General features: G+C 42.9%; 1 protein-coding gene across 2 annotated transcripts in view; it reads left to right on the forward strand.

Moving 5' to 3' along the window:
* Nucleotides 1–18060: 18060 nt before the first annotated feature.
* The window catches only part of ANO6 (anoctamin 6), a 227717-nt gene continuing 221796 nt past the window's right edge, over nucleotides 18061–23981 (forward strand). The window contains exon 1 of one of the 2 annotated variants that reach the window (XM_023231172.1): nucleotides 18061–18426. In XM_023231172.1, coding sequence (XP_023086940.1) covers nucleotides 18357–18426 — 70 coding nt within the window. In that variant the 5' untranslated portion in view covers nucleotides 18061–18356. The remainder of the gene's footprint in view (nucleotides 18427–23981) is intronic. The other variant, XM_023231170.2, reaches the window with a different exon arrangement.

The following is a 23981-nucleotide window of genomic DNA, read 5'->3' on the forward strand; positions in this document are numbered from 1 at the left end:
TTATTTTGTGGGGGAAAAGCTTTGATACTATGTAAATGTCCCATTCCTCAATAAACTTTCATGTACTTGTTTTAGCATCCATTGGTGTTGTGTCTGAATCTATTATCATCATGACAGTTGCCCAGTGGTGATATTTATTACTAGCATTCTAGTGCAATAAAGACTTTTCCCTTTTTCCCTATTCATCATTCATTCATTCATATATATCTGTGTGGACTCATGGGCTTCTATTATATTATACTCAAGCAATCCTCCTGCCTCAGCCTCCCAACGAGCCAGGACTATGGGAATATGCCACCACACCCAGCTAATTTATTTTTTATTTTTTGTAGAGATGGGGCATTGCTCTGTTATCCACACTAGTCTAAAACTTCTGGCCTCAGACGATCCTCCTGCCTCATCCTTCCATCTTCATCATTTTTTAAGCTCTTCCTTATTGTCTGGCTTATGAAAATGTTGCAGGCTCCTCTTGTGCATTTTCTGCCCAGTCCTGGAACCAGCCATTTCTCCCAGTAGCCCTGTTCCTTTTAGCGACAAATGGTATTTAGAAACCAAGATCTGGGTGCTAAATGTGGCCATAGCTACAAGGTTTTTATTTCCACTACACCTTCTCATTGGACTGAAGTAGGAAATGCACAGATATAAACAACATATGCATAAAACATATAATGCACAAACATATGTACATCTATCTCTGTATCTACCTAGCTAGGTATATATTTTAAAGTACCATGACTTTACCCTAATATCTCCAGTTCCAATCAAAAGCACAAAATTCATTCTGGCCTTCTGCCTTCCCATATTTGCAGCTTATTTATGTACTTGCTCATAACTCCTCTCTGTAATCAATCTTCTCACCTTACTGCTGCTTCCTCAACCTTAGAAGCTGGCTCCATCCCCTCCTCAGCCACAGCCACTTCCTCAGCTCTGACTGCCGTCTTGGTCCCAGCTCTTCAGGCCCTGTCAGGCATAGTTGTCTCAAAGGAAGAAGGCAATTTTTTTTTTTTTTAAAGAAAAAAGTAAGGGAACAGAAGGGAACAAAAGATGAAGAGAAAGAGACACTGGAGAATTTGTTTCCCCTCTTTATTTTGTAAAATTTCAAACATAAAGAAAATAGAGGCTGGGCCCAGTGGCTCACACCTGTAATTCCAGCACTTTGGGATTTATAACATAATAAATAAATAATAGCAAAGAGATAGAATAGAGGACTAGAGATCTGGTGGAGGAGAACTGGCCATTGAGCACGTAAGAAGTCAGATAAGTGAGATGCTCTGGAGGCTCAGAGAAGAGGGGTTTCAAAGAGGAAATAGAATCACTTTTACAATGTACCTACTATTTGCTAGGATTTTAATATTAAAAAACAAAAAACAAAACACCATCAGACTAGGTGTGGTGGCTCATGCCTATAATCCCAGTGCTTTGGGAGGCCAAGACAGGAGGATCACTTGAGGCCAGGAGTTCAAGACCAGCCTGGGCAACATCACAAGACCCCATCTGTACCAAAAAAAAAAAAAAATTAGCCAGGCATCGTGGCTCATACCTATAGTCTTAGCTACTTGGGAGGAGTTCAAGGCTACAGCAAGCTATGATTGCATCATTACACTCTAGCCTGGGTGACAGAGTGAGACCTTGTCTCAGAAAACCAAACAAAACCAAACACTGAAAACTCTCAAATGCTTCATATATTGGGCGAGAAATTCATATAGGGTCACTTTCCTCAACAGAAAATACAGAGAATTAAAATGTAAGTAAGTAGGTATTAATGCTAAAGTGTATTAAATACTAGCATGGAAAAATATAGGATGTGCTGCAAGTATGTATTAGGGGTATTCAATATAGACTGGAGAAGAACGAGGAAAGCTTCCAGGATGTAGTAAAATTTATAAGCTGAGACCTAATGGATAAATGAAAGTCAGGTTTGAGATGGAGATAAATCGTCCACGCAGATATAAAAGCATGCGCAAAGTCTTGGAGGTGTGATGGGGAAGAAGTTGTTAAATAGCTGAAGATGCGGAAGAAGGGTTGAGAATAAAGCTTGGGATATAGACAGGGGCTCAAGTCACGAGAAGGTCTGGCCACTATCTACTGTGCAATGGAAGCTCTTGAGAGAGTTTAAAAGGAGCGATTCCATTAATTTCGTGTCAGGAGGATTATTCTGACCTCAGCAGGGAGAATGTATTGGAAAGGGAAAAAAAACTGCTAAAGAGGTTTTAGCAGTAATCCAGGTGATAAATAACTCCAGAAATTGCAATAGTTCCACACCGCCAGAATATGCAGTTTACTGGTCTTTTTCACTTGCATTCTCAGTTTTCTACTTTTGGAACCCATAATACATCAGCAAAAGCATTCCCGTGCTTATGCCTTCAACTTCCTCCCACTCTTTCCCTCTGTTGAACTCTCCTGGCCAAACTCAACCTTAGTGATATACAACTGTCTACCTACCTGACAAGTGCAGAGTGTGTCTGGAAAAAAATACATGACTACACTAACAGGTTTCACTTTACATTTTGGTGCAATCCTTGACTATTTCCCTAGTCCATTTGCTTTCAAGCTGTCCTAGATAGATATTCCACATCTTTCTGCTTAAACCTTCTTCCATGTGCTCACTTCTGCTAATGACCTTATTTTCCATTCTACTGAGAAAACAGAAATTACTAAAAGATAGCTTCTGGACCTTGAGGATATTATGCTAAGTGAAATAAGCCAGTCGCAAAAAGACAAATATGTATGATTCCACTTAGATGAGCTATCTAAAGTAGGCAAAACTCATAGGAACAGAAAGCAGAATGGAAGTTGGGGGAGGAGGGAATGGGGAGTTGTTCAATGGGTATACGGTTTCAGTTTTGCAAGATGAAAAAGTTCAAGAGATCTGTTGCACAATAATGTGAATATATGTGACATTATTGAACCATTCAGAAATGGCTAAAATAGTAAATTTATGTTATTATTTTTTTTACCGCAATCTAAAAAAAAGAAAAAAAGCTTCCTGAAGTCTGCTCTCAGCCAGGTGCTCTCAGCCTACCCGCAGTTTCCTGTCTCGCAGATGCTGACCCACACAGCTGTGTGGAATGGGGACCCAGGCCAACGAGGGCATCAAATTTGCCAAGGAAGGTGGTGGTCAGGGACCGGGATGTGGTATGGGGCTGGGCAGCTGAGTGGCAGCTGCAGGCCAGGGGCCTCAGCCTGCCCTTGCACAGCTGGACACCCACCACAGCCAACCATCCTTGCCCTGCACAACTGCCTTCACCAGGACTGCGAGGGCTCCTCATGCTGGTCAGCAATGAGGGCGTCACCTGCAATTTTGATCCCACACGCTTGTGTATTCATAAGCAGGGGTATCAATGAAAACAAATCAGAGATGTCTGCATGGAGTTACTGCCCCCAATAAAACCCCAAGGCAGAGAGGTGGATGTGTCCACTATGAAGAGTCTCAAAGTTCCTAAACATCACAGCCCAGAACTGCAGCAGCAGGTTCCAAGTAAGACTGTCATAGAGGAAAACAAGTTTGTGGAAGATGCAGAGAATGGAACACACAGAAGGAAGGCTGGCCCAATACAGCACACAGAGGGAGGCAAATCAGCATCACTGACTGGAGTCTACACCAGGAAGTGAGTCGAGGAAATGTGACAAGATCCTCCTGAATGCACACTGCCCAGGTGGGTGAGAACAAACTTGAGGGGTGCCCAAGGCCACCAAAGAAGCAGAGACACCCAAGTATTTGGCCTATTTGCTCCCAGATATTGAGGGGCCCTACCGACACTTTGGGAAGAAAAAGTAAATGTTGACTCACATCTCCATTCTTGAGTACGATTTTGTTCACTTTCCTGATTCAACCAAAAAGGACATTTAATTCTTGTCCAAAACAACCTTCACTTTGACTTGTCTGCTAAGTCTATAGAAGTCTTTTGTGACTTTTTCCATGATAATCTATAGGGAAAAAATGTGTAATTTCTGAAAATATTGAGTGAAAATCAACACATAAAGTGACTCTTTGTAAGTATTAATTTCGCAGATTGTTTACGAGCTGAAACAGCTCCATCTCCAATGCATAATATATTATCTAAAAATTAAGCCAAGGGAAGGTACAGTATAACCCAGCGGCTGGCAAACTTTTTCTGGAAAGAGTCAGATAGTAGATATATTCAGATTTGCAGGCCATACAATCTCAGTAAATGAGATATAAAAGGTGCCAAGAGGGCTTAGGTAATTCTGAGTTAAATACGGTCATGAAAATATGCTCCTTTGTCAAGTATAAAAAGTACCTAGCAATGCTGTAGAAAAGGAGATACATTAATTAAATACTAGTGAAAATGAAGACTAGATGGCAAGTCGGTAAAGTGCCATGGGAAGTCCAGCCATGATGTGGTTTGCCCACATGTTGAAACCACTGCTCTAATCATTGCAGAGGTTATTTCTTTATTCTTTTCTTTTTTCTTTCTTTCTTTCTTTTTTTTTTTTGAGACAGAGTCTCGTTCTGTTACCAGGCAAGCTGGAGTGCAGTGGCATGATCTTGGCTTACTGCAACCTCCGCCTCCTGGGTTCAAGCAATTTTTCTGCCTCAGCCTTCTGAGTAGCTGGGACTACAGGCGCGTGCCACTACACCCAGCTAATTTTTTTTGTATTTTTAATAGAGATAGGGTTTCACCATGGCCAGGATGGTCTCGATCTCTTGACCTTGTGATCCGCCCACCTCGACCTCCCAAAGTGCTGGGATTACAGACGTGAGCCACTGCGCCCAGCCTGCAGGGGTTATTTCTAATCTCTTTGTAAGTGTGAGATTCTCATGTCATATTTTCCCTGATACCTTGCTTTTTAAAGTATCACATATTTTAAAAATGGAATTAAAATCAAAATAACTTTGAAGTTGTGTCACAAACCCCCTCCCCACCTGTCCTTACCTCCTACCCCCAACCCCAGCAACGACTCAGATTCCATAATATTGAACTTAGCATGTGGATATTTTGTGGATCTGTGATGTTTTCCATCCTGTATGGCAACTGAGGACAAACTACAGGCAAAGCTGCCACCTTACTCAACTCCATAAGCCCAAAGAATCAAGTTTTTTTTTTTTTTTTTAAGAAAAGTATCCTGCCCACTAACACAGTTGCCCTCATGCTGTGGTTCTAATCTAATCCAGCAATGTGGGTAGCTCTAATCCTAATTTTTGCAATGATCCTTGTACCACAGCAAGAAGGTACACATCAGGACTCAGGAGATTGCCAAGGAAAAGGGCACTTTATTCAATTTTTTTTTCCCCAAAATCTTCAAGTGGATTTGTTTGCCAATCTTCCCTAACAAAACAAAAACAAGAACACTTAACTCAGAAAATTATCTGTATTAGTTCATTTTTGAGCAGGGCTATAGGTAACTGGCCTAATTCCCCACCTCCTTCAACAAAAGAATTCTAATTTCAAGTTTCTGCTTTCCCAACATTAGAACGCTCTCTCCTCAGAACCCAGGTTATCATAGGATCAGAGATTAAAGCCCACATCAAAGCCCAGTTTCCCATTTCATTTACTCATTGTTCTGTGCATAAGCAAGATGGATCTTGGGGAATGATAATGAATCAAAATAGAAACAAAAATAAGCTGCAATCTGAGTTATCTCTTTACTGGAGCAAATCAGTCCAGTCCTTGGTATTTGATACCCAGCTTTTAAGTTGATATATTTTTCTCCTTCCCAATAAATATAGAATTTTAGAAGAAGGAGTTTGCTTTCACTGGGAAGGGATAGCAAGTTCCAAAAGTCCTTTCTTAAGACCCTAAACTGACAAGACATTTTTAGGTAGTAAGAGGAACAACCAGCTTTTTGCGGTGGGGGGTAAGGTCCCACATTTGAATCCTAGCTTTGTAGCTTGTATGTGTGCTCTTGGTTCTTGACCCCTGTGCTCTTACACAGAGAAGCAATATAGCAAAGTGGTTCGAGGCACAGACCCTGGAGTCAGACTGCCCAGATTGGAGTCTCAACCTAGTGGAAAGATCTGGCATTCCCCATGTAACCTAGTGATCAAGCTGAGCAACAATGATGGTGGGACAACCAGACGGTGTACACCTCTTACATAATGCAACATGAAGTACACAGCATCTTCTGTGACAGTCTCTTGCCAAAAATGTTTTACTTGAATCTAATTAAGCCTTTGCCTAATGTCCAGATTACAGGAAATACTGGACATTGCATACCACCATTAGAGGAAAAACATCATCCACAGCTATCTTGTTCTCTTGAAAAAGTCAAAGTCATTGGGAACAAAGTTCAGGAGCATAACCAATTGTAGTGTGTGAAATGTGATTGGGTGCTTGTATGAAGAACTTAGCCATACAAGACTAAGACAATTGGGGAGAACTGAATATGAATTGATATTAGTCGATTTCAGGGAAATATTGTCAAATATCCTCTGAATGAATATATTATTTAAGTAGGGATGAAGTATTATGATGTCTGCAACATTGACATGGTTCAGTGAAATATCCACAGAAAGACAAACAGATAAATCACATATAGGAAAATATTCACAATTGTTGAAGCTTATTGATAGATCTACAGGTATCTGTTATTCTTTCAACTTTTCTATATGTTTTAAAGCTTTCAAAATAAATATACCTACATCTGTATCCACATGTTCTACCTTCCCTGTGGTTCTTGTGATGCAAGTTTTGGCCTGACTTTCATAGCCCACATCTCCAGGGTGTGCTGGAACTTATCACGTTCACTTACCCAAGGACATCAGAACAGCAACGTCTCCTTCTCTCTCCCACATTATAAACCCTTCCCTCTCTTGACCCCCATTTATTTTTCTATCTACCACTGCATTTCTCCACTACTCTACAGAAAAACTCAATTCAAATACTTACTCAGTATCTACTATGTGCCAGGCACTGTTTTAGATGCGGGAGACATGGTAATGAATAAAAGACAAAAGCACTCTTCTCATGGAGCTTATATTTTAGTTGGTGAAAACAGGCAAGAAACAGAATAAGGAACCAAATTCTATAGTATGTAAAAGGGGGCTACGAATTAAGGAAAAAAGAAAGCAAAGAGGGATAAGGAATACAGATTTAGAGGTGTTCAGGGTGGCTGACAACCTGTTTGGGAATTTTTTTTTTTTTTTTTTTTGAGACGGAGTCTTGCTCTGTCGCCCAGGCTGGAGTGCAGTGGCCGGATCTCAGCTCACTGCAAGCTCTGCCTCCCGGCAGAGTAAACCGCCGTTCTCCTGCCTCAGCCTCCCGAGTAGCTGGGACTACAGGCGCCCGCCACCTCGCTCGGCTAGTTTTTTGTATTTTTTTAGTAGAGACGGGGGTTTCACCGTGTTAGCCAGGATGGTCTCGATCTCCTGACCTCGTGATCCGCCCGTCTCAGCCTCCCAAAGTGCTGGGATTACAGGCTTGAGCCACCACGCCCGGCCGGGAAATTTATATAGACAGAGCCTCATACCAAGCGACGTGGCTTGGCAAGCAGAGCCTGAGCTAGCCCTCATTTGATCCCCCTGGACCAGGCATTTTGCAGAATAAACATCTTGCACAACCAAACAGAGTGACTCTGGAGATTTTGCAATTTAAATAGGATTGCTTTGTGAAGAATTTAGCTAGAATGGGGAGCTGCTGGTAGTTAGAGAAGAGAGATATGATCTGCTTCATAGTTTAAAAGCATTACTTTGCCAAAAAAACAAAATAAAAGCATTACTTTGGCTGCTATGTCATGGGTGGACTGTAGGGGACAGAGGTGGAAGCAGGAAAACCAGATAGGACTATAATCCAAGTGACAGAGGATGATGTCACAGATGACACGATGGTAGTGAAGGATGGGCACAGTGATCTAATTCTGGATATATTTCTGATTAGACTAAAAGGGCTTTGCTGATAGAGTGGATATGGGGTGTACAAGAAATAGAGGAGTTAATGCTGACTCCAGAGTTTTGGGCCTAAGCAATTAGAAGGATGGAGTTTTGATGATCTGAGAGGGAGGTTATGGGTAGACTGGGGTCTGGGAGGAAAATCAGGAGATCAATTTTCAATCTGTTAAATTTTAGTTGCCTATTAGCATTCAAGTGGAGATGGAGAGAAGTCTAGCATTCATGAGTCTCAGGGAGTTTCAGGTGGCATCAGAGAGTTGTCTATAGTCACTATGACCACTTCCTATTCTTTCATTCTCCTGTGAAGCCATTCCAGACTTTCATTCCCTACTCTGAAACTATTGTGGTCACCAATAAATTCAATGGTTGATTCTCTTCTATCTGAAATAAAACTGTTCTAGCCAGGTGTAGTGGCTCACGCCTGTAATCCCAGCTCTTTGGGAGGCCGAGGCAGGTGGATCACCTGAGGTTAGGAGTTTGAGACCAGTCTGGCCAACATGGTGAAACTTTGTCTCTACTAAAAATACAAAAGTTAGCCAGGTGTGGTGGCATGCACTCAGCTACTCGGGAGGCTGAGGTACGAGAATCGCTTGAACCCGGGAGGCAGAGGTTGCAGTGAGCTGAGACCATGTCACTGCACTCCAGCCTGGGCAACAAGAGCGAGACTCCATATCAAAAAAAAAAAAAAAAAAAAGCTAGTTTTTACAAAGCCACCCAATCAGATTCATTTGGCACAGGAGATCATTTCCTCCTTTTGTGAAAAAAAATTTCAACTTGGCCTCTACAACCTCACCCTTTCCTGTTGTTCCCCATTGCTGACTGACCACTCCTTTTTAGTCTCCTTTGCTGACTATTACTCATTTTCCCCATGCATATGTTGAAGAGAAGTATCCTAGGGCTCAATCCTCAGACATCATCCCTTTGTAGAAACTCATTTTCCAAGTTATCTTATTCAGTCCTAACTTTGTATCTCTAGTGCAAAGCTCTCCTCGCAATTTCAGATTCATGCCTACTAGACATCTCCACATAGATGTCTAATATTACATTCAAACTTATAGGTCCAAAAAATACACCTACTTCCCCACCCCTTTGCTTTCCAGTAGTCTTTCACATCTCAGACATAGCAACTCCATTCTCATAATAACTTAGGTTAAAACCTGAGAGTCATCCTTGACTTTCTTTTTTCCCTCATACCCAAATTCACTACATCAGAAACTCTTTTCAGATCTACCTCAAAACATATAATCCACATTCACCATTACCACCCAGTTCACTGCAATCATCTCTTCACTATATATACATATTCATTTTGGATATATTTCTGAATAGACTATATATATATTCACTATATATGTATATTCTGGATATATTGTGTGTGTGTGTGTGTGTGTGTATATATATATATATATATTTTTTTTTTTTTTTTGAGATGGAGTCTTGCTCTGTTACCCAGGCTGGCGTGCAATAGCACGATCTTGGCTCACTGCAACCTCTGCCTCCCGGGTTCAAGCCATTCTCCCGTCTCATCCTCCCAAGTAGCTAGGATTATAGGCATGCGCCACCACACCCAGCTGATTTTTGTATTTTTAGCAGAGACAGGGTTTCGCCATGTTGGCCAGGCTGGTCTCGAACTCCTGACCTCAGGTGATGTACCCACCTTGGCCTCCCAAAGTGTTGGGATTACAGGCGTGCGTCACTGTGCCCAGCCAATCTCTTCACTATATTATAGTCTATAGACTAGTCTCCCAACTGGTCTCCCTGTGACACTTGCTATTCTACAGTCCATTTTTCATAAAGCAGTCAGAAAGATCTTTTTAAAATATAAGTTAAATGCCACGCATCTATTTCAAATATGATTTCCATATGATTTAGAGTAAAAGCACAAGTCCTTCTGTTGCCCCACATGGCCCAAAGTGATTTGTAGCACTCCCTCTCTCTCACCAACCTTGACCCCATCTCCTACCACTCTCCTCCTCCACCAGTATGTACTATGGTTTGAATGTGTCCTCCAAAGTCACATGTTGAAATCTTGGTCCACAATGCAGTAGTGTCAGGACCTTGATGAGAGGTGTCTCAGTCATGGGCACCACCCTCATTAATGGATTAATGCCATTATCTTGAGACTGAGTTTATTATAAAAAGATGAGTTTAATACCGTCTCAAGCTTTACCCTCTTTTGTCCTTCACCTTCCACCATGGGATGGCAGGAAGAAGGCCCTCTCCAGATGTGAGCCCCTTGATCTTGGATTTTGTAAACTCCAGGAATATTAGTTAATACATTTGTTTACTATAAATTATCCAGTCTGTGGCATTCTTTTATAGCAGCACAAAGTGAACTAGGACACTATACCACAGTCACCATGGCCTCTCTGCTCTTCTTGAAGACACTAAGCATGAGTGTCCTCAAGGCTCTGGCCTTTGTATTTCTCTCTTCTTAAAACCCTATTCCCGCAGGTACTTATATGTCTTGTTCCCTTACTTCTTTCAGATCTCTGCTAAAATGTCAGCTTATCAGAGGCTTTCCCTGACCACCCCACACAAGGTCCTTCCTCAGTCATCATTCTCTATCTCTCTGGCCCTGCTTCATTTTTCTCACTAGTACCCGTCATCTCTTGACATATACTGATTTACTTGTCTCTATTCACTAGAATGGAAGGTCATGAGGGCAGCAAAGTGGTCTGTTTTCATTTTAACTATTGAATCACCAACATCCATGCAAGTGGCCAGCATACAGTTCTCAGTAAATGTTTGAGGGTTTTTTGTTGTTTGTTTTTTGGAGGCAGAGTCTCATTCTGTCACCCAAGCTGGAGTCCAGTGGCATGATCCTGGTTCACTGCAACCTCCACCTCCCTGGTTTAAGTGATTCTCCTGCCTCAGCCTCCTGAGTAGCTGGGATTACAGGTGCACACTACCACGCCCAGCTAATTTTTGTATTTTTAGTAAAGACAGGGCCCACCATGCTGCCTGGGCTGGTCTTGAACTCCTGAGCTCAGGCAAGCCACCCACCTCAGCCTCCCAAAGTGCTGGGATTATCGCCTGGCCAATATTTGTTGAATGAATAAACAACTGAATGAAGAATGATGGCAGTATGAGTCAGAACACAGATAGTGGAAATGTGTGGCAGCCGGCCTCGAAGATGCTCCCAGTGGTCCCTGCCTCTAGTATTCATGCTCTTGCATCAGCCCCTCCTACAGTTTATACAGCAGACTGACACATGTAACCAATAGCAAAAAAGACAATTAGTGACTTCCAAGGCAAGGTCATAAAGGACACTCTGGCTTCCATCTCATCTACTCTGCTGCATTGCACCATGCCATGAGGACGCTCAAGTAGCCTGTAGAGAGGCCTTCGCAGGAAGAAACAGAGGCTCCTGGTAAGAAGCACCATGAGAGTGAACTCTCTGACAAGCAAGTCTTAAAAACCAGTCATCCCTGAATCCAGTAGCACATTAAAGTTAATTTACCATGATCAAGTTGGCTTTACTCCTGGGATGCAAAGTTGGTTCAACAAACACAAATCAATAAATGTGATTCACCACAAAAACAGAATTAAAAACAAAAACCACATGATCATCTCAATAGATGCAGAAAAGGCTTTCAATAAAATTCAACATTGCTTCATATTAAAAACCCTCAACAAATTACATAGCAAAAGAACATATCTCAAAATAATAAGACCTATATATGACAAACTCACAGCCAACATCATACCGAACAGGCAAAAAGCTGGATGCATTCCTGTTGAGTACTGGAACAAGACAAAGATGCCCACTGTTACTGCTCCTATTCAACATAGTACTGAAAGTCCTAGCTAGAGCAATCAGGCAAGAGAAAGAAATAAAAGGCATCTAAATAGGAAGAGGGAGAATGAAACTATTTCTCTTTGCAGATGATATGATTCTATACCTAGGAAACCCCACAGAATCTGCCAGAAGGATCCTAGAACTGATGATAAATGACTTAAGAAAAGTTTCAGGATACAAAATCAATGTACAAAAATCAGCAGCATTTCTATACACTAGTAACAGCCAACCTGAGAGCTGAATTAAGAACACAATCCTAGCTGAGAACATGACTCAACGCTGAAATCCCAGCACTTTGGGAGGCTGAGGCAGGAGGATCTCTTGAGCCCAGGAGTTCAAGACGAGCCTGGGCAACACAGGCAGACCCTGTCTTTATAAAAAATAAAACAAATATTACCAAAGCATGGTGGCATGCGGCTGTAGTCCCAGATATTCAGGAGGCTGAGACAGGAGGAAAGCTTGAGCCTGGGAGGTCAAGGTTACAGTGAGCTGTGATTTTGCTACTGCACTCCAGCCTAGGTGACAGAGTGAGACTCCATCTCAAAAAATAAATAAATAAATAGAAAGAACAAAAAAGAGAGAAAGGAATCCCTTTTACAGTAACCACTAAAAGAAAAGGATACAATACTAAAGAATAGAGCTTAGCAAGGAGGTGAAAGATCTCGGCAATAAGAACTACAAAACACTGCAGCAAGAAATCAGAGATGACACAAACTTAGGGAAAAGCATTCCATGTTCAGGGATAGAAATAATCAATATCGTTAAAATGGCCACACTGCCCAAAGTAATTTATAGACTAAATCCTATTCCTGTCAATCTATCAGCTATTTTTCCACAGAATTAGAAAAAAGTATTCTAAAATTCATATGAAACCAAAAACAGCCTGAATCACCAAAGCAATCCTAAGCAAAAATAACAAAGCTGGGCTGGGTGCTGTGGCTAACACCTGTAATCCCAGTACTTTGGGAGGCTGGGGCAGGTGGATCACTTGAGGCCAGGAGTTTGAGACTAGCCTGGCCAACATGGTGAAACACTGTCTCTACTAAAAATATAAAACTTAGCTTGGTGTTGTGGCATGCACCTGTAGTCCTAGCTATTTGGAAGGTTGAGGCAGGAGAATCGCTTGAACCCGGGAGGTGGAGGTTGCAGTGAGTAGAGATCAGGCCACTGCACTTCAGTCTGGGCAACACAGTGAGGCTCTGTCTCAAATAAAATAAAATAAAATAAAATAAAATAAAATAAAATAAAATAACAAAGCTGGAACAAAGAATAAAGAACATCACACTGCCCAACTTCAAACCAAAGGCTATAGTAACCAAAAGAGCATGATGTGTACAAAAACAGAGTTACAGACCAATGGAATAGGATATAGAACCCAAAAATGAAGCCACATATCTATAATCTCCTGATCTTTAACAAAGTGAATAGTAACAAACAATGAGCAAAGGACTCCCTATTCAATAAATGGTGCTGGGATAACTGGTTAGTCATATGCAGAAAGTTGAAACTGGACCATTTCCTTTCGCCGCATAAAAAAGTTAACTCAAGATGGATTCAAGACTTAAATGTAAGACCTAAAATAATAAAAACCCTGGAAGAAAACCTAGAAAGTACCATACTACACATTGGTCTTGACAAAGTATTTATGACTAAGTCCCAGAAAGCAATGGCAACAAAAACAAAAATTGACAAGTGGGACCTACTAAAGAGCTTTGCACAGCAAAAGAAACTGTCAACAGAGTATATAGACAATTTATAGAATGGGAGAAAATATTTATAAACTATGCATCAAAGGTCTAATATCTAGAATCTGTAAGGAACTTAATTCAACAAACAAAAAAGAGACAATCTCATTAAAACAGGGGAAAAGGAAATCAATGGACACTTCTCAAAAGAAGCTATACACATGGCCAACAAATATATGAAAAAAATGCTCACCATCACTAATCATTAGAGAAATGCAAGTCAAAACTGCAATGAGATACCATCTCATACCAGTCAGAATGGATGTTACTAAAAAGTCAAAAACAACAGATGCTGTTGAGGTTGTGGAGAAATGGTAATGCTTATACACTGCTGGTGGGAATGTAAATTAGTTCAGCCACTATGGAAAGCAGTTTGGAGATTTTTCAAAGAACTCAAAACTACCATTCCACCCAGCAATCCCACTACTGGGTATATATACCCAAAGAAAATAAATCGTTCTACTAAAAAGATGAACATGCACTGGTATGTTCACTGCAGCACTATTCACAACAGCAAAGACATGGAATCAACCAAGACACTCATCCATGGTAGACTAGATAAAGAAAATGTGGTATATACATACCATGAAATACCATGCACCCATAGAAAAGAACCAAATCATGTCCTTTGCAGCAACACGGATGCAGCTGGAGGTCATTATCCTAAGCGGATTAATGCAGGGACAGAAAAACCAAATACTGCATGTTCCCACTTATAAGTAGGAGCTAAACATTTAATACACATGGATACAAAGATGGTAGACACCAGAGACTGCTTAGGGGGGATAGCGGGAGTGGGGTGTTTGGAAAGCTATCTACTGGGTACTATGCTCAATACCTGGCTGCCAGGATCTTTATACACCAAACCTCAGCAACACACAATTTACCTATAACAAAACTGTACATATACCCCCAGAACCTAAAATAAAACCAGAAGAAAAGAATTTCAGGATGACAACCACAGAACCTTTTTTAAAAAATTATTTTAAGTTCTGAGATACATGTGCAGGATGAGCAGGTTTGTTACATAGGTAAATGTATGCCATGGTGGTGTGCTGCACCTATCAACCCATCACCTAGGTATTAAGCCCCACATGCATTAGCTATTTATCCTGAAGCTTTCCCTTCCGCAACCCCATTCCCCAACAGTGTGTGTTGTTCCCCTCCCTGTGTCCATGTGTTCTCATTGTTCAGCTCCTGCTTATGAGTGAAAACATGCGGTGTTTGTTTTTCTGTTCCTGCATTAGTTTGTTGAGGATAACAGTTTCCAGCTCCATCCATGTCCCTATGAAGGACATGATCTCATTCCTTTTTGTGGCTGCATAGTATTACATGGTGTATATGTACCACATTTTCTTTATCTAGTCTATCATTGATGAGCATTAACCACAGAATATTTAAATCCCAAGTGTTAGGCCCATGACGGTGTAGGGCTCTGTGTGAATAGACTGTTTGAATGCCCATGAAGCTGACCCTGCCTGGACTAGATAGTAAAGTTATAGGACTGAATGAGTTCTACAGGGAAAGATGAGAAGAGACGAGACCTGGGGCCCGAAGCTAGAAAAGCAACAACATTTACAGGACGGGCAGAGAAAGAATATCCTGGTGGCCAAAAGTTGTAGTTAATCAGATGAATGAATGAGAAAATAATTGTTCTGTGATCCCTGACTTGAAAAACCTTTGCAAATACAAATAACCTGGCTATATATTAAGAATATTTTATTTCACAAATTATTATTGTATGGATGATAATTCTTCAGGGGTAAGTGCGTGGTTCTTACATAGGCCTATTATCTTATTTTTGAGGCATATATTGCTCATTTGAAAAAAAATGCACAAGTGGTAGGAAATAAAATAGATTAGAGGAAAGAACGTAATTTACTAATAATAGACTCACAGCTAAGGTAAGTAAACAATTCAGTTCTCTTCTAGCAACAGCTACCTTTACATATAAGGCCAACAATGTTTCACTACAGCACTTATCAAGGAAGAAAAATGTAAACTCTTAAAAATCTGTGAAGAATTCTAAATGACTAATTAACACTTGTTGCAAAATCAACTACGATAATTTTCTAACTACAAAGTAACTTTGAGCAAAGTCTTAGTCCAAAAAAATGAGAACAAGGCCAGGCGCGGTAGCTCATGCCTGTAATCCCAGCATTTTGGGAGGCAGAGGCGGGCGGAACACGAGGTCAGGAGATCCAGACGATCCCGGCTAACACTGTGAAACCTTGCCTCTACTAAAAACACAAGAAATTAGCCGGGCTTGGTGGCGGGCGCCTGTAGTCCCAGCTACTCAGGAGGCTGAGGCAGGAGAATGGCGTGAACCCGGGAGGCGGAGCTTGCAGTGAGCTGCTATCGCGCCACTGCACTCCAGCCTGGGCGACAGCGAGACTCTGTCACAAAAAAAAAAAAAAAAAAAAAAGGCGGGGCGCGGGGGCTCAAGCCTGTAATCCCAGCACTTTGGGAGGCCGAGACGGGCGGATCACGAGGTCTGGAGATCGAGACCATCCTGGCTAACACGGTGAAACCCCGTCTCTACTAAAAAAATACAAAAAAACTAGCCGGGGGAGGTGGCGGGTGCCTGTAGTCCCAGCTACTCAGGAGACTGAGGTAGGAGAATGGCGTAAACCCGGGAGGCGGAGCTTGCAGTGAGCTGAGATCCGGCCACTGCACTCCAGCCTGGGCGACAGAGCGAGACTCCGCCTCAAAAAAAAAAAAAAAAAAAAGAACATTTGGTGAAAGAACTACGGCAGGGAGTTGATGAGGCTTTGAATTTAGAATTGTTGGGGGAAAAAGTGATCTGAAAAAAAAAATGGATTGGGACATGTCTCTGGAGGTGGTTTATGAAGTGGCTATGAGCACTGATTCTAAAACAAGCTGTTCGGGTTTCAATCCTGGCTCCGCTATTTATTCCCTGTGTGATTTTGGACAAGTTGCTCCAGTTGCCTCACACCTGAAGAAAAATGATAACAATTTCTAGGGTTGTTATGAGGGTTGAATGAATGGATGCTTATAAAACATGTAAAACTTTTCCCAGTACATAAAAATGACTATACAAAAATTTGTTAAAGGAAAATTGTAAAAATTGATCATGTAACCAAAACACTTTTGAAGTTTCTACTTTTAGTGAGTTTCATAAGCTCAGGGGAGAGGGTTCAGTAAAAGAAAACAATCTCTTCCCATCTTTCTTCTCCCATCATTTTTTTATCCTAACTTCAGAGTACTGTATTGTTGTCTCTTTACACTAAAAACAATTCTCTTTATTCCTAAAAAGTACCTCAAGAAGTATAGTGTTTTCCAGATATTTTCTTAAAAGTAATTTCATCATGTCTTTTCATGTATATATTCATGGCTATTTTCCCAGTGAAGATTGGTCTCAATGTTTTCTTTCTTTCAGAGAGAACATTAAAAACAAGTTATGAAACTGAGGTGCAAGGATTGCTGGAGGCCAGGAGTTCAAAACCAGCCTGGGCAACATAGTGAGACACCCATCTCTACAAAAAATTTAAGAATAAGCCCCACATGGTGGTGTGCTCCGCTTGTAGTTCTAGTTACTGAACTCCCACCTCGGCAACAGAGCGAGACCGTCTCAAAAAAAGCATATGGAAGAAAAAACATGCACAGCAGATTTCGTGTTATTGTGATAACCCTAGCACTTCAGTGGAAAAAATATAAAAAAATTTTTTAATGAGGAGTAGACAATAACACATATAACCAAGATTTCAAATATACCTTCTAGCCCTTTTGAGAAGTCAAAATTGAACCACCTGAATGCACCAGCTTTTTTGAAAAAAAGTGTTGTAGACACGCGATCCCCAAAACCTGCCGTTCAAACAACTCCTAGGGTCTTTAAAGTACTAAATCCCTTTGTATTTGTCCTATCGGTCCCTTTGGTTTCCAGGAAAGCACTAAAAATAAAGATAAAAACTATCTGCCTTAATTTTATTTCACTTCTTTCTTTTCTCTTATTATAGCTTTCCATATTGTTTTAGAAGAGTTTACATATAACTCTAATGGTCTTCGGCTTCTTCTGCCTCTTTGACACAGAGGACTAGTTTCCATTGTACAAATAGGCTGGACGCTTCAGCGATTATCTTCCGACCACTCCCTGTGTGCTCCTGCGGGCGGGGTAGGGGGCGCTTCTGCACTCTCCGCGACCGCAATGTATGCGGAAATCCTCCTGCCTTTGTGCACACGTTTATTTAGAATATTCTCTCCACCGCCACTCCCTTCCGTCCCGCCCCTTCTTCTTTGGCTTATTCTCTGAGTTTTGCCTCTCCTCCCACCTCCACTCCCCCGTAATCTTACCCTACCCGTATAAGATTCCACTTTCCCAGGTTGGAGTTAGAGTAATTTAAGATTCCCCCATTACTAGCTCCACGTCGCCTTTAAAAGCCATTCAAACGAGCTCGCCTTCCAGGGTTCTGCAGTTGTGCTGTAGCAGCATTTCCCCCCCCTCTAGTATCAGACGTTAAAACAAAGCAAGCCGCAGTGTGTGTTCACAGACGACCTTGGAACGAAAAGCTGCCCTGTTTGGGATCAACGTTTAGTGAACCCCGTCCACTCCCGCACTCACGTGTTCCCGCCTCGCACTCCAGCTAGTTCCCCCGCGCGCAGCCCCGGACTACTCCCTCTCCAGTCTCGCCTCCCGACTTCCTTCTGCGAGCTCATAAAACCGGGGAAGTTCAATCATTCCGCAGCGAGCCGCGGCGGCCGCACTGGGCATGCTCAGTCTACGGGCTCCGCTCGGCAGGCGAGAGGCTTCCTCCGGCTCTGGGCTCCGGTCGGTGGGCGCCTCGGCTCGGCTTTCCCAGGCGCAGGCTGGGCAGAGCGGCCCCTGAGCCCAAGCGACAAGCGCCCCGCGGTCCCCGATCCGGCGCCTGGGAGAGCCGCGCCGTTCCGGAACCCCGGAGCCCCCAACTTCGCGCCAAGTTGGGAGCCGCCTTCTGAAGGAGACATGAAAAAGATGAGCAGGAATGTTTTGCTACAAATGGAGGAGGAGGACGACGACGACGATGGGGATATTGGTGAGCGAGGGGTCCCCGCGTCCCCACCCGAGAGCCCTAGCCGACGCGGGAAGAAGTTCGGGGACTGCGCGGGGGCGCTGCGCTCTCCGCGGGGGAGGTTGGCCGGGACACTCGGCTGCTCCGGGCAGGGGAGGAAGCCCGCTGTCCCCAGCTTCCTGCAGACTGAGGCCCCCGGTGCGGCCCCGGCGGGGCGGAGGCGCGGGGTGCGTGGTGGCCCCGAGGACAGGCTCCGGACGGGCGGCGGATGCTGCCCCTGAAAAAGGCAGGCAGCTGCGGGGACGCCTCTGCGTGCGGAAGTCTCCACTCTGAAGCAACTTTGGGGTCACTTCCCCGCCTCCCACAGTGGTAGGGATGCCGAGGAGCCTGGGCACTGGGGCGAGCCCCTGGGCGGGGTCCGGGGAGCAAGCCCGCGTTTGGAGGACAAGGTGTGACCCACCTGAATCCTCGTTAAGAGTAAAAGCCCACCGACGGCTCTGGGAGGGTTGAGGCCTGGCAGGGTGGCCCGGGGAAGTGATTTGTGGCCGCTAGGCGCGCGCTGGAAATCCTTTCCCATCTGCGGAGCCCGCCGGGGCTGTGATCAGAGGAGGAATCCCCCAGGCGGGGTGGACCGCAGGGCTTTTGCCACTCGTCCTGAGGGGACCTGGGGCTTGGGGAGCAAACCTGGGGTGACCCATTTCTAGTTAGAGTGAAAAATGCATGGGAGTGACAAGCCAAACGGAGGAAGAGCTGTTTTAAGAGCAAAAAAAGAAAAAAAAAAAAAGGCAAACAAAAGGGGTGAGAGGAGGCGAGGAAGGAGAAAGGAATGGGAGGGGTAGAGAGAAAATCAGGTCCCTAAAGAGAACACTGTCGGGGGATGAAGACGTAATGGGTCCTTCCAGAAGACTCTAATTAAATTACCAAGCCAGTCTGCTGTGGCGACTCTGCTTAGACTCCTGGATGCCAAATCAATTTAAAAACAGAACATCTTGCTGATGTTCTAAAGCCCTGTTGTTCTCTAATAACTTTAAAAGTAACTTAATTTTAGGAGTTGGGTGTGGTTTTTATTTCTGTTACAGTTTGGGCACGGATCATTTAGATCAAAAAAAATTGGTAACTTCTTGGTTTTCCAGGGACAAATCGAATGGAGGAGATTACACTCCATGATTTAGTTTCACATTTCATTCGTTCATTTAAGAACAATTTACTAGGTATTCATCCTTAAGGAGGGAGCAAATAGTAGTAGTTTTTATAGGAGAGAAAACTGAAGCACACAGGTTGATCTGCCCAGCTTCTCACACTTTCAAACCCAGGTTTTCTGGCTTGTAAGACCAGTGAAGATTAATACTCTTACCACTGGGTCGCTCTGGCTGTTACTACTGTTTAGCAAGATTACATAGTGCCTGATGATTACATAAAAATATAGGAGCGAAGTTTAAAAAGTTACAATAAAATTGGCACAGTCTGTTTCCCAGGAAAGTACTATTGTCTCTTATGGTGAGGTGCACTGTTTATAGTGAGTATTGTAAGTAAATGAGGGCAGAAGCTCAAATGGAAACTGAAGTAAGCAAGAGACTCTGAGCTTTATTTGTTTTACTGTGCCAGCAATAGATCTCAGTTTAGAAAGTAATTTGGTCTAGCCTGTGTTTACCTATTGAGGCTTAGTATAAATTCATCGTAAGTGTGTGGCAATAAGCTCTTTTTATTTTTAATGACAGATGTCATTCATGCTAGTTTTGTCAAGTCAGTGTAGATATATTTAAGAAAAAGTTAAATATCTGTACTCCTCCTCACCCTCTAGAAACTACTAATATTAATACTTTAGTGTTAATATTAGTAGGGCATTTCCTACTATTCCTGTGGGGCCCTGGGGCCTCTACTGTAGGGATCATCTCAACATGTTTTATGTCTAGCAACAGGTACCATTTAAACAGGTCTTGGCAGTTTTTTTTTCTTTCAGTGAATGAAAAGATATTGTTGATGTTCTAACACCCAGTATCTATAAATGTGATTTCTTTTCTTCTCTTTTCTTTCTTTCGAGATATGGTCTCGCTCTGTCACTCAGGCTAGAGTGCAGTGATGTATCATGGCTCACTACAGCCTCGACCTACGGGACTCAAGCAATCCTCCCACTTCAGCCTCCCAAGTAGCTGGGACTTTAGGCACCACCATGTCCACCTAGTTGGTTGTTTTTTTGGAAGTACAAATTTAATGTGGGTTGTAGTGATTTTATATCGGACAATATTTAACTATGCCAATGTTAAGTTTATGCTTTACAAAAGAATACGCCTTTTTAAAGATTACTGGGAGTAGGCTGATAGTGGTGGAAAACCTTTTACAAAATAATTATTATTTCCAACTGTGGGAGAAGAGACTGGTGAAATGAAAATAATTTTAACCTCTGCCTTTAATTTTGCAATGCACATCTGTATTTACGCTGTTGACTAATATATTTCCCCTAGTACTTGATTGTCACTGTCAGTAGTTGTATAATAGTTTAAAACCGCCGGGCGCGGTGGCTCAAGCCTGTAATCCCAGCACTTTGGGAGGCCGAGACGGGCGGATCACGAGGTCAGGAGATCGAGACCATCCTGGCTAACACGGTGAAACCCCGTCTCTACTAAAAATACAAAAACTAGCCGGGCGAGGTGGCGGGCGCCTGTAGTCCCAGCTACTCCGGAGGCTGAGGCAGGAGAATGGCGTAAACCCGGGAGGCAGAGCTTGCAGTGAGCTGAGATCCGGCCACTGCACTCCAGTCCGGGTGACAGAGCGAGACTCCACCTCAAAAAAAAAAAAAAAAAAAAAAATAGTTTAAAACCCACTTGGGTATGGAAGATTTCTGTGAAATCCCTCTATTAATATTACCTTTATAATTCAGAGTGGGAGAATTATTTTTAGAGACAGGGTCTTGCTCCATGACTTAGGCTAGAATGCAGTGGCGAGATCATAGTTCACTGCAGCTTTGAACTCCTGGCCTGTAGCCATTCTCCTGTCTTGGCTTCCCAAAGCTCTGGGATTACAGGCATGAGTCACTGTACCCAGCCTTAGAATTATTTTGACACGAGTTCCTGGGTATACCGGACATTATAATGGCCTAATTTGCAAGAGACCTCCCCCCTGCCCCCGCAAAGAAAAAACTTTGTAACTGAATGAGGTCCCTGATTATATCATAGAGATGCTTTATGTATATATATGGAAATGTGCCCTCTAGTAACTAGGATTTAGAGCCTTTTAAACAGTGGGTTCCTCCTTACTTTTGAAACACTGTACTTTTAGTTATTCATTTGGAGACAGGGTCTCCCTCTGTCTCTCAGGCTGGAGTGCAGTGGCGCAGTCACGGCTCACTGCAGCCTTAACTTCCCAGGCTAAAGCAATTCTCCAACCTTAGCCTCTCGAGTAGCTGAGACCACAGGCCTGTGACACCCCGCCTGACTTATTTTTGTTTTTTTTCTTTTAGTAGAGACAAGGTCTCACTGTTGCCCAGACTGGTTTCAAACTCCTGAGCTTAAGTGATCCTCCTACCTTGGCCTCCCAAAGTGCTGGGATTACAGGTGTGAGCCACCATGCCTGGCTGTTCAGTACTTTATGTCAGTGTTACCTCCTAGTTTAGAATGAACTGATATGGAGAATCAAGGATGGTGTATCTCACTATGGGTGTCTTTTCCTTGTTTGCTTAAGTTACAGCCAGCAGAAATTATTTCCAAAGGTGTGCTTGTGTGGCAACCTGTTGGCATTAGAGCATTTTTGCAATAGGCCACTTATTTCTAAAGCGGTGCCAACAACCAACCATTGAAGCCACATCCAGGCAGTAGTGGTGGGAAATTTGTGTTTGAAGCCCCTGTTGCGCTGGTGGAGATCACATATTGTTGCAAGCCCCTGGGAGGCAGGTTGTGTGGTACCCTGCCAAATGTGCAAAAGAGTGTCCTTGGCTGCTTTTCGCCCCCTCTTTCCCCCACTAATCAGCAAATTAAATTCAGTATCTCTTCCTGTTTGTGTAGAAAGCTATAGGAAAAGCTTTTATAGCCAGAATGCAGAAATCAGATTAGTATGCTGCTTTATTTTGTTTCTTCAGTTCTGTTCTCTGTGGTCAAGCTTTGCTGAAGGAGGAAAAGTGGTTCCAAAAAAGACTATCAGGAACTATTCAGACTGTTCAGATAACAAGGCTTTGTTTGTGGATGGTTGGTTGGTTGCTTTGAGTTTCTAATCTGTTTATGTAGTTTACTGTCTGATCCCCATCCTAACGGCCATGTCATTGAGGGGTAGACAGAGGACATAGTCCATTACCTTTGAGAGATAATGGTCCAGCTATTTGCTCCCTTTTCAACTGTCACATTTTTACATAGACTTACCTTCCCACACCCACCTCTATTTCCTAATTACCTACTTTAGGTTTAATCACCTGTAAATCTGATACTAGCCCCAGTCTTCCTTCATAAACATTGATTGAGCAATCATTCTGTGCTAGTTTCAGGATTAGGTCCTGGGCCAGGTGTTGGGAGACCAAAAATGAGTAAGACATACCTGTGTCTTCCAGGAGAAAAGTTCCTTAGAACCAGACTGTGATATTGTGAAATATATAAGGTATTCTTCCAGTTTCTTGGCATGCAACTCCTAAAACTTTTGGAATTTTCAAAGTGATAAGTGTCTTTTTTATGCTAATCAGTTGACAGATGGCTGGCAGCCCCATCTCCCAAACTGGAGAGGGGTAAGAGCCAGACTGAAGGTTAAGCTGATCACCAGTGGCTAATGATTTAATCAATCATGCCTATGTAATATAGCCTCCGTAAGAACCCCAAAATTCTGTGAGCTGCCCTGGGAAACTAATGGAACCCAAAGATGGTGTTGCGAGAACCTCAATTTGTAGCTGGTGGGTCAGAAACCCAGGCAAAACAACCTGGGACCTGTGCTTGTTGTCAGAAGTTGCGGGGGGGGGGGGGGGGGCAGCCTTGTAGGACTGAGCCCTCAACTGAGCTCTGAGGCTTATCGCAGGTGGATAGTATCTGAATTGACTTGATTTAGAGGATGCCAAGCTGGTGTTCATTGCTGAAAGACTGCTTGTTTGTCATGTGGGGAGAACTCTTGCCACATCTGGTCATAAACGTATTCTGTGTTGATTGTATCGAGAGTACAGAAGAACCTGAGTTTGGTTTGCTCTGCATCATCAGACAGAGATTTGCAATAAAAGGTACATATGAAACCGAAGGAGAGACTGGGAGAGAGCTTCACAGAAGAGATTTTTGGGTCAGGTGCTGAAAGACTAGGCAAATGTAGTGCAGAGATGGCCGGAGGAGAGTCTGGAGTTCCAAATAGTTGCCTGCAAGGGAAGGTGGGGAGAGGCTATGCTGTGAATCCTATATACTTTAAGGATTTTGGGTTTTACTTTGTATATGATTTGGAGCTCCTGAAGGATGTTAATGAAAAGATAGGATTGGATTTGCTTTTGGAAAGATCTCCATGGTAGCACGTTCTAAAATGCGTTGGGAAAGGAGACAGTAGAGCTAAACCTTTCCAGTAGTTGGGGTCAGAAATGCCTGCAGTGGTCATGAAATAGAGAAGAATGGGTCTGAGAGCTTTATGAA

Source organism: Piliocolobus tephrosceles, chromosome 10 (assembly GCF_002776525.5).
Source record: "Piliocolobus tephrosceles isolate RC106 chromosome 10, ASM277652v3, whole genome shotgun sequence".
Taxonomy (NCBI): Eukaryota; Metazoa; Chordata; class Mammalia; order Primates; family Cercopithecidae; genus Piliocolobus; species Piliocolobus tephrosceles.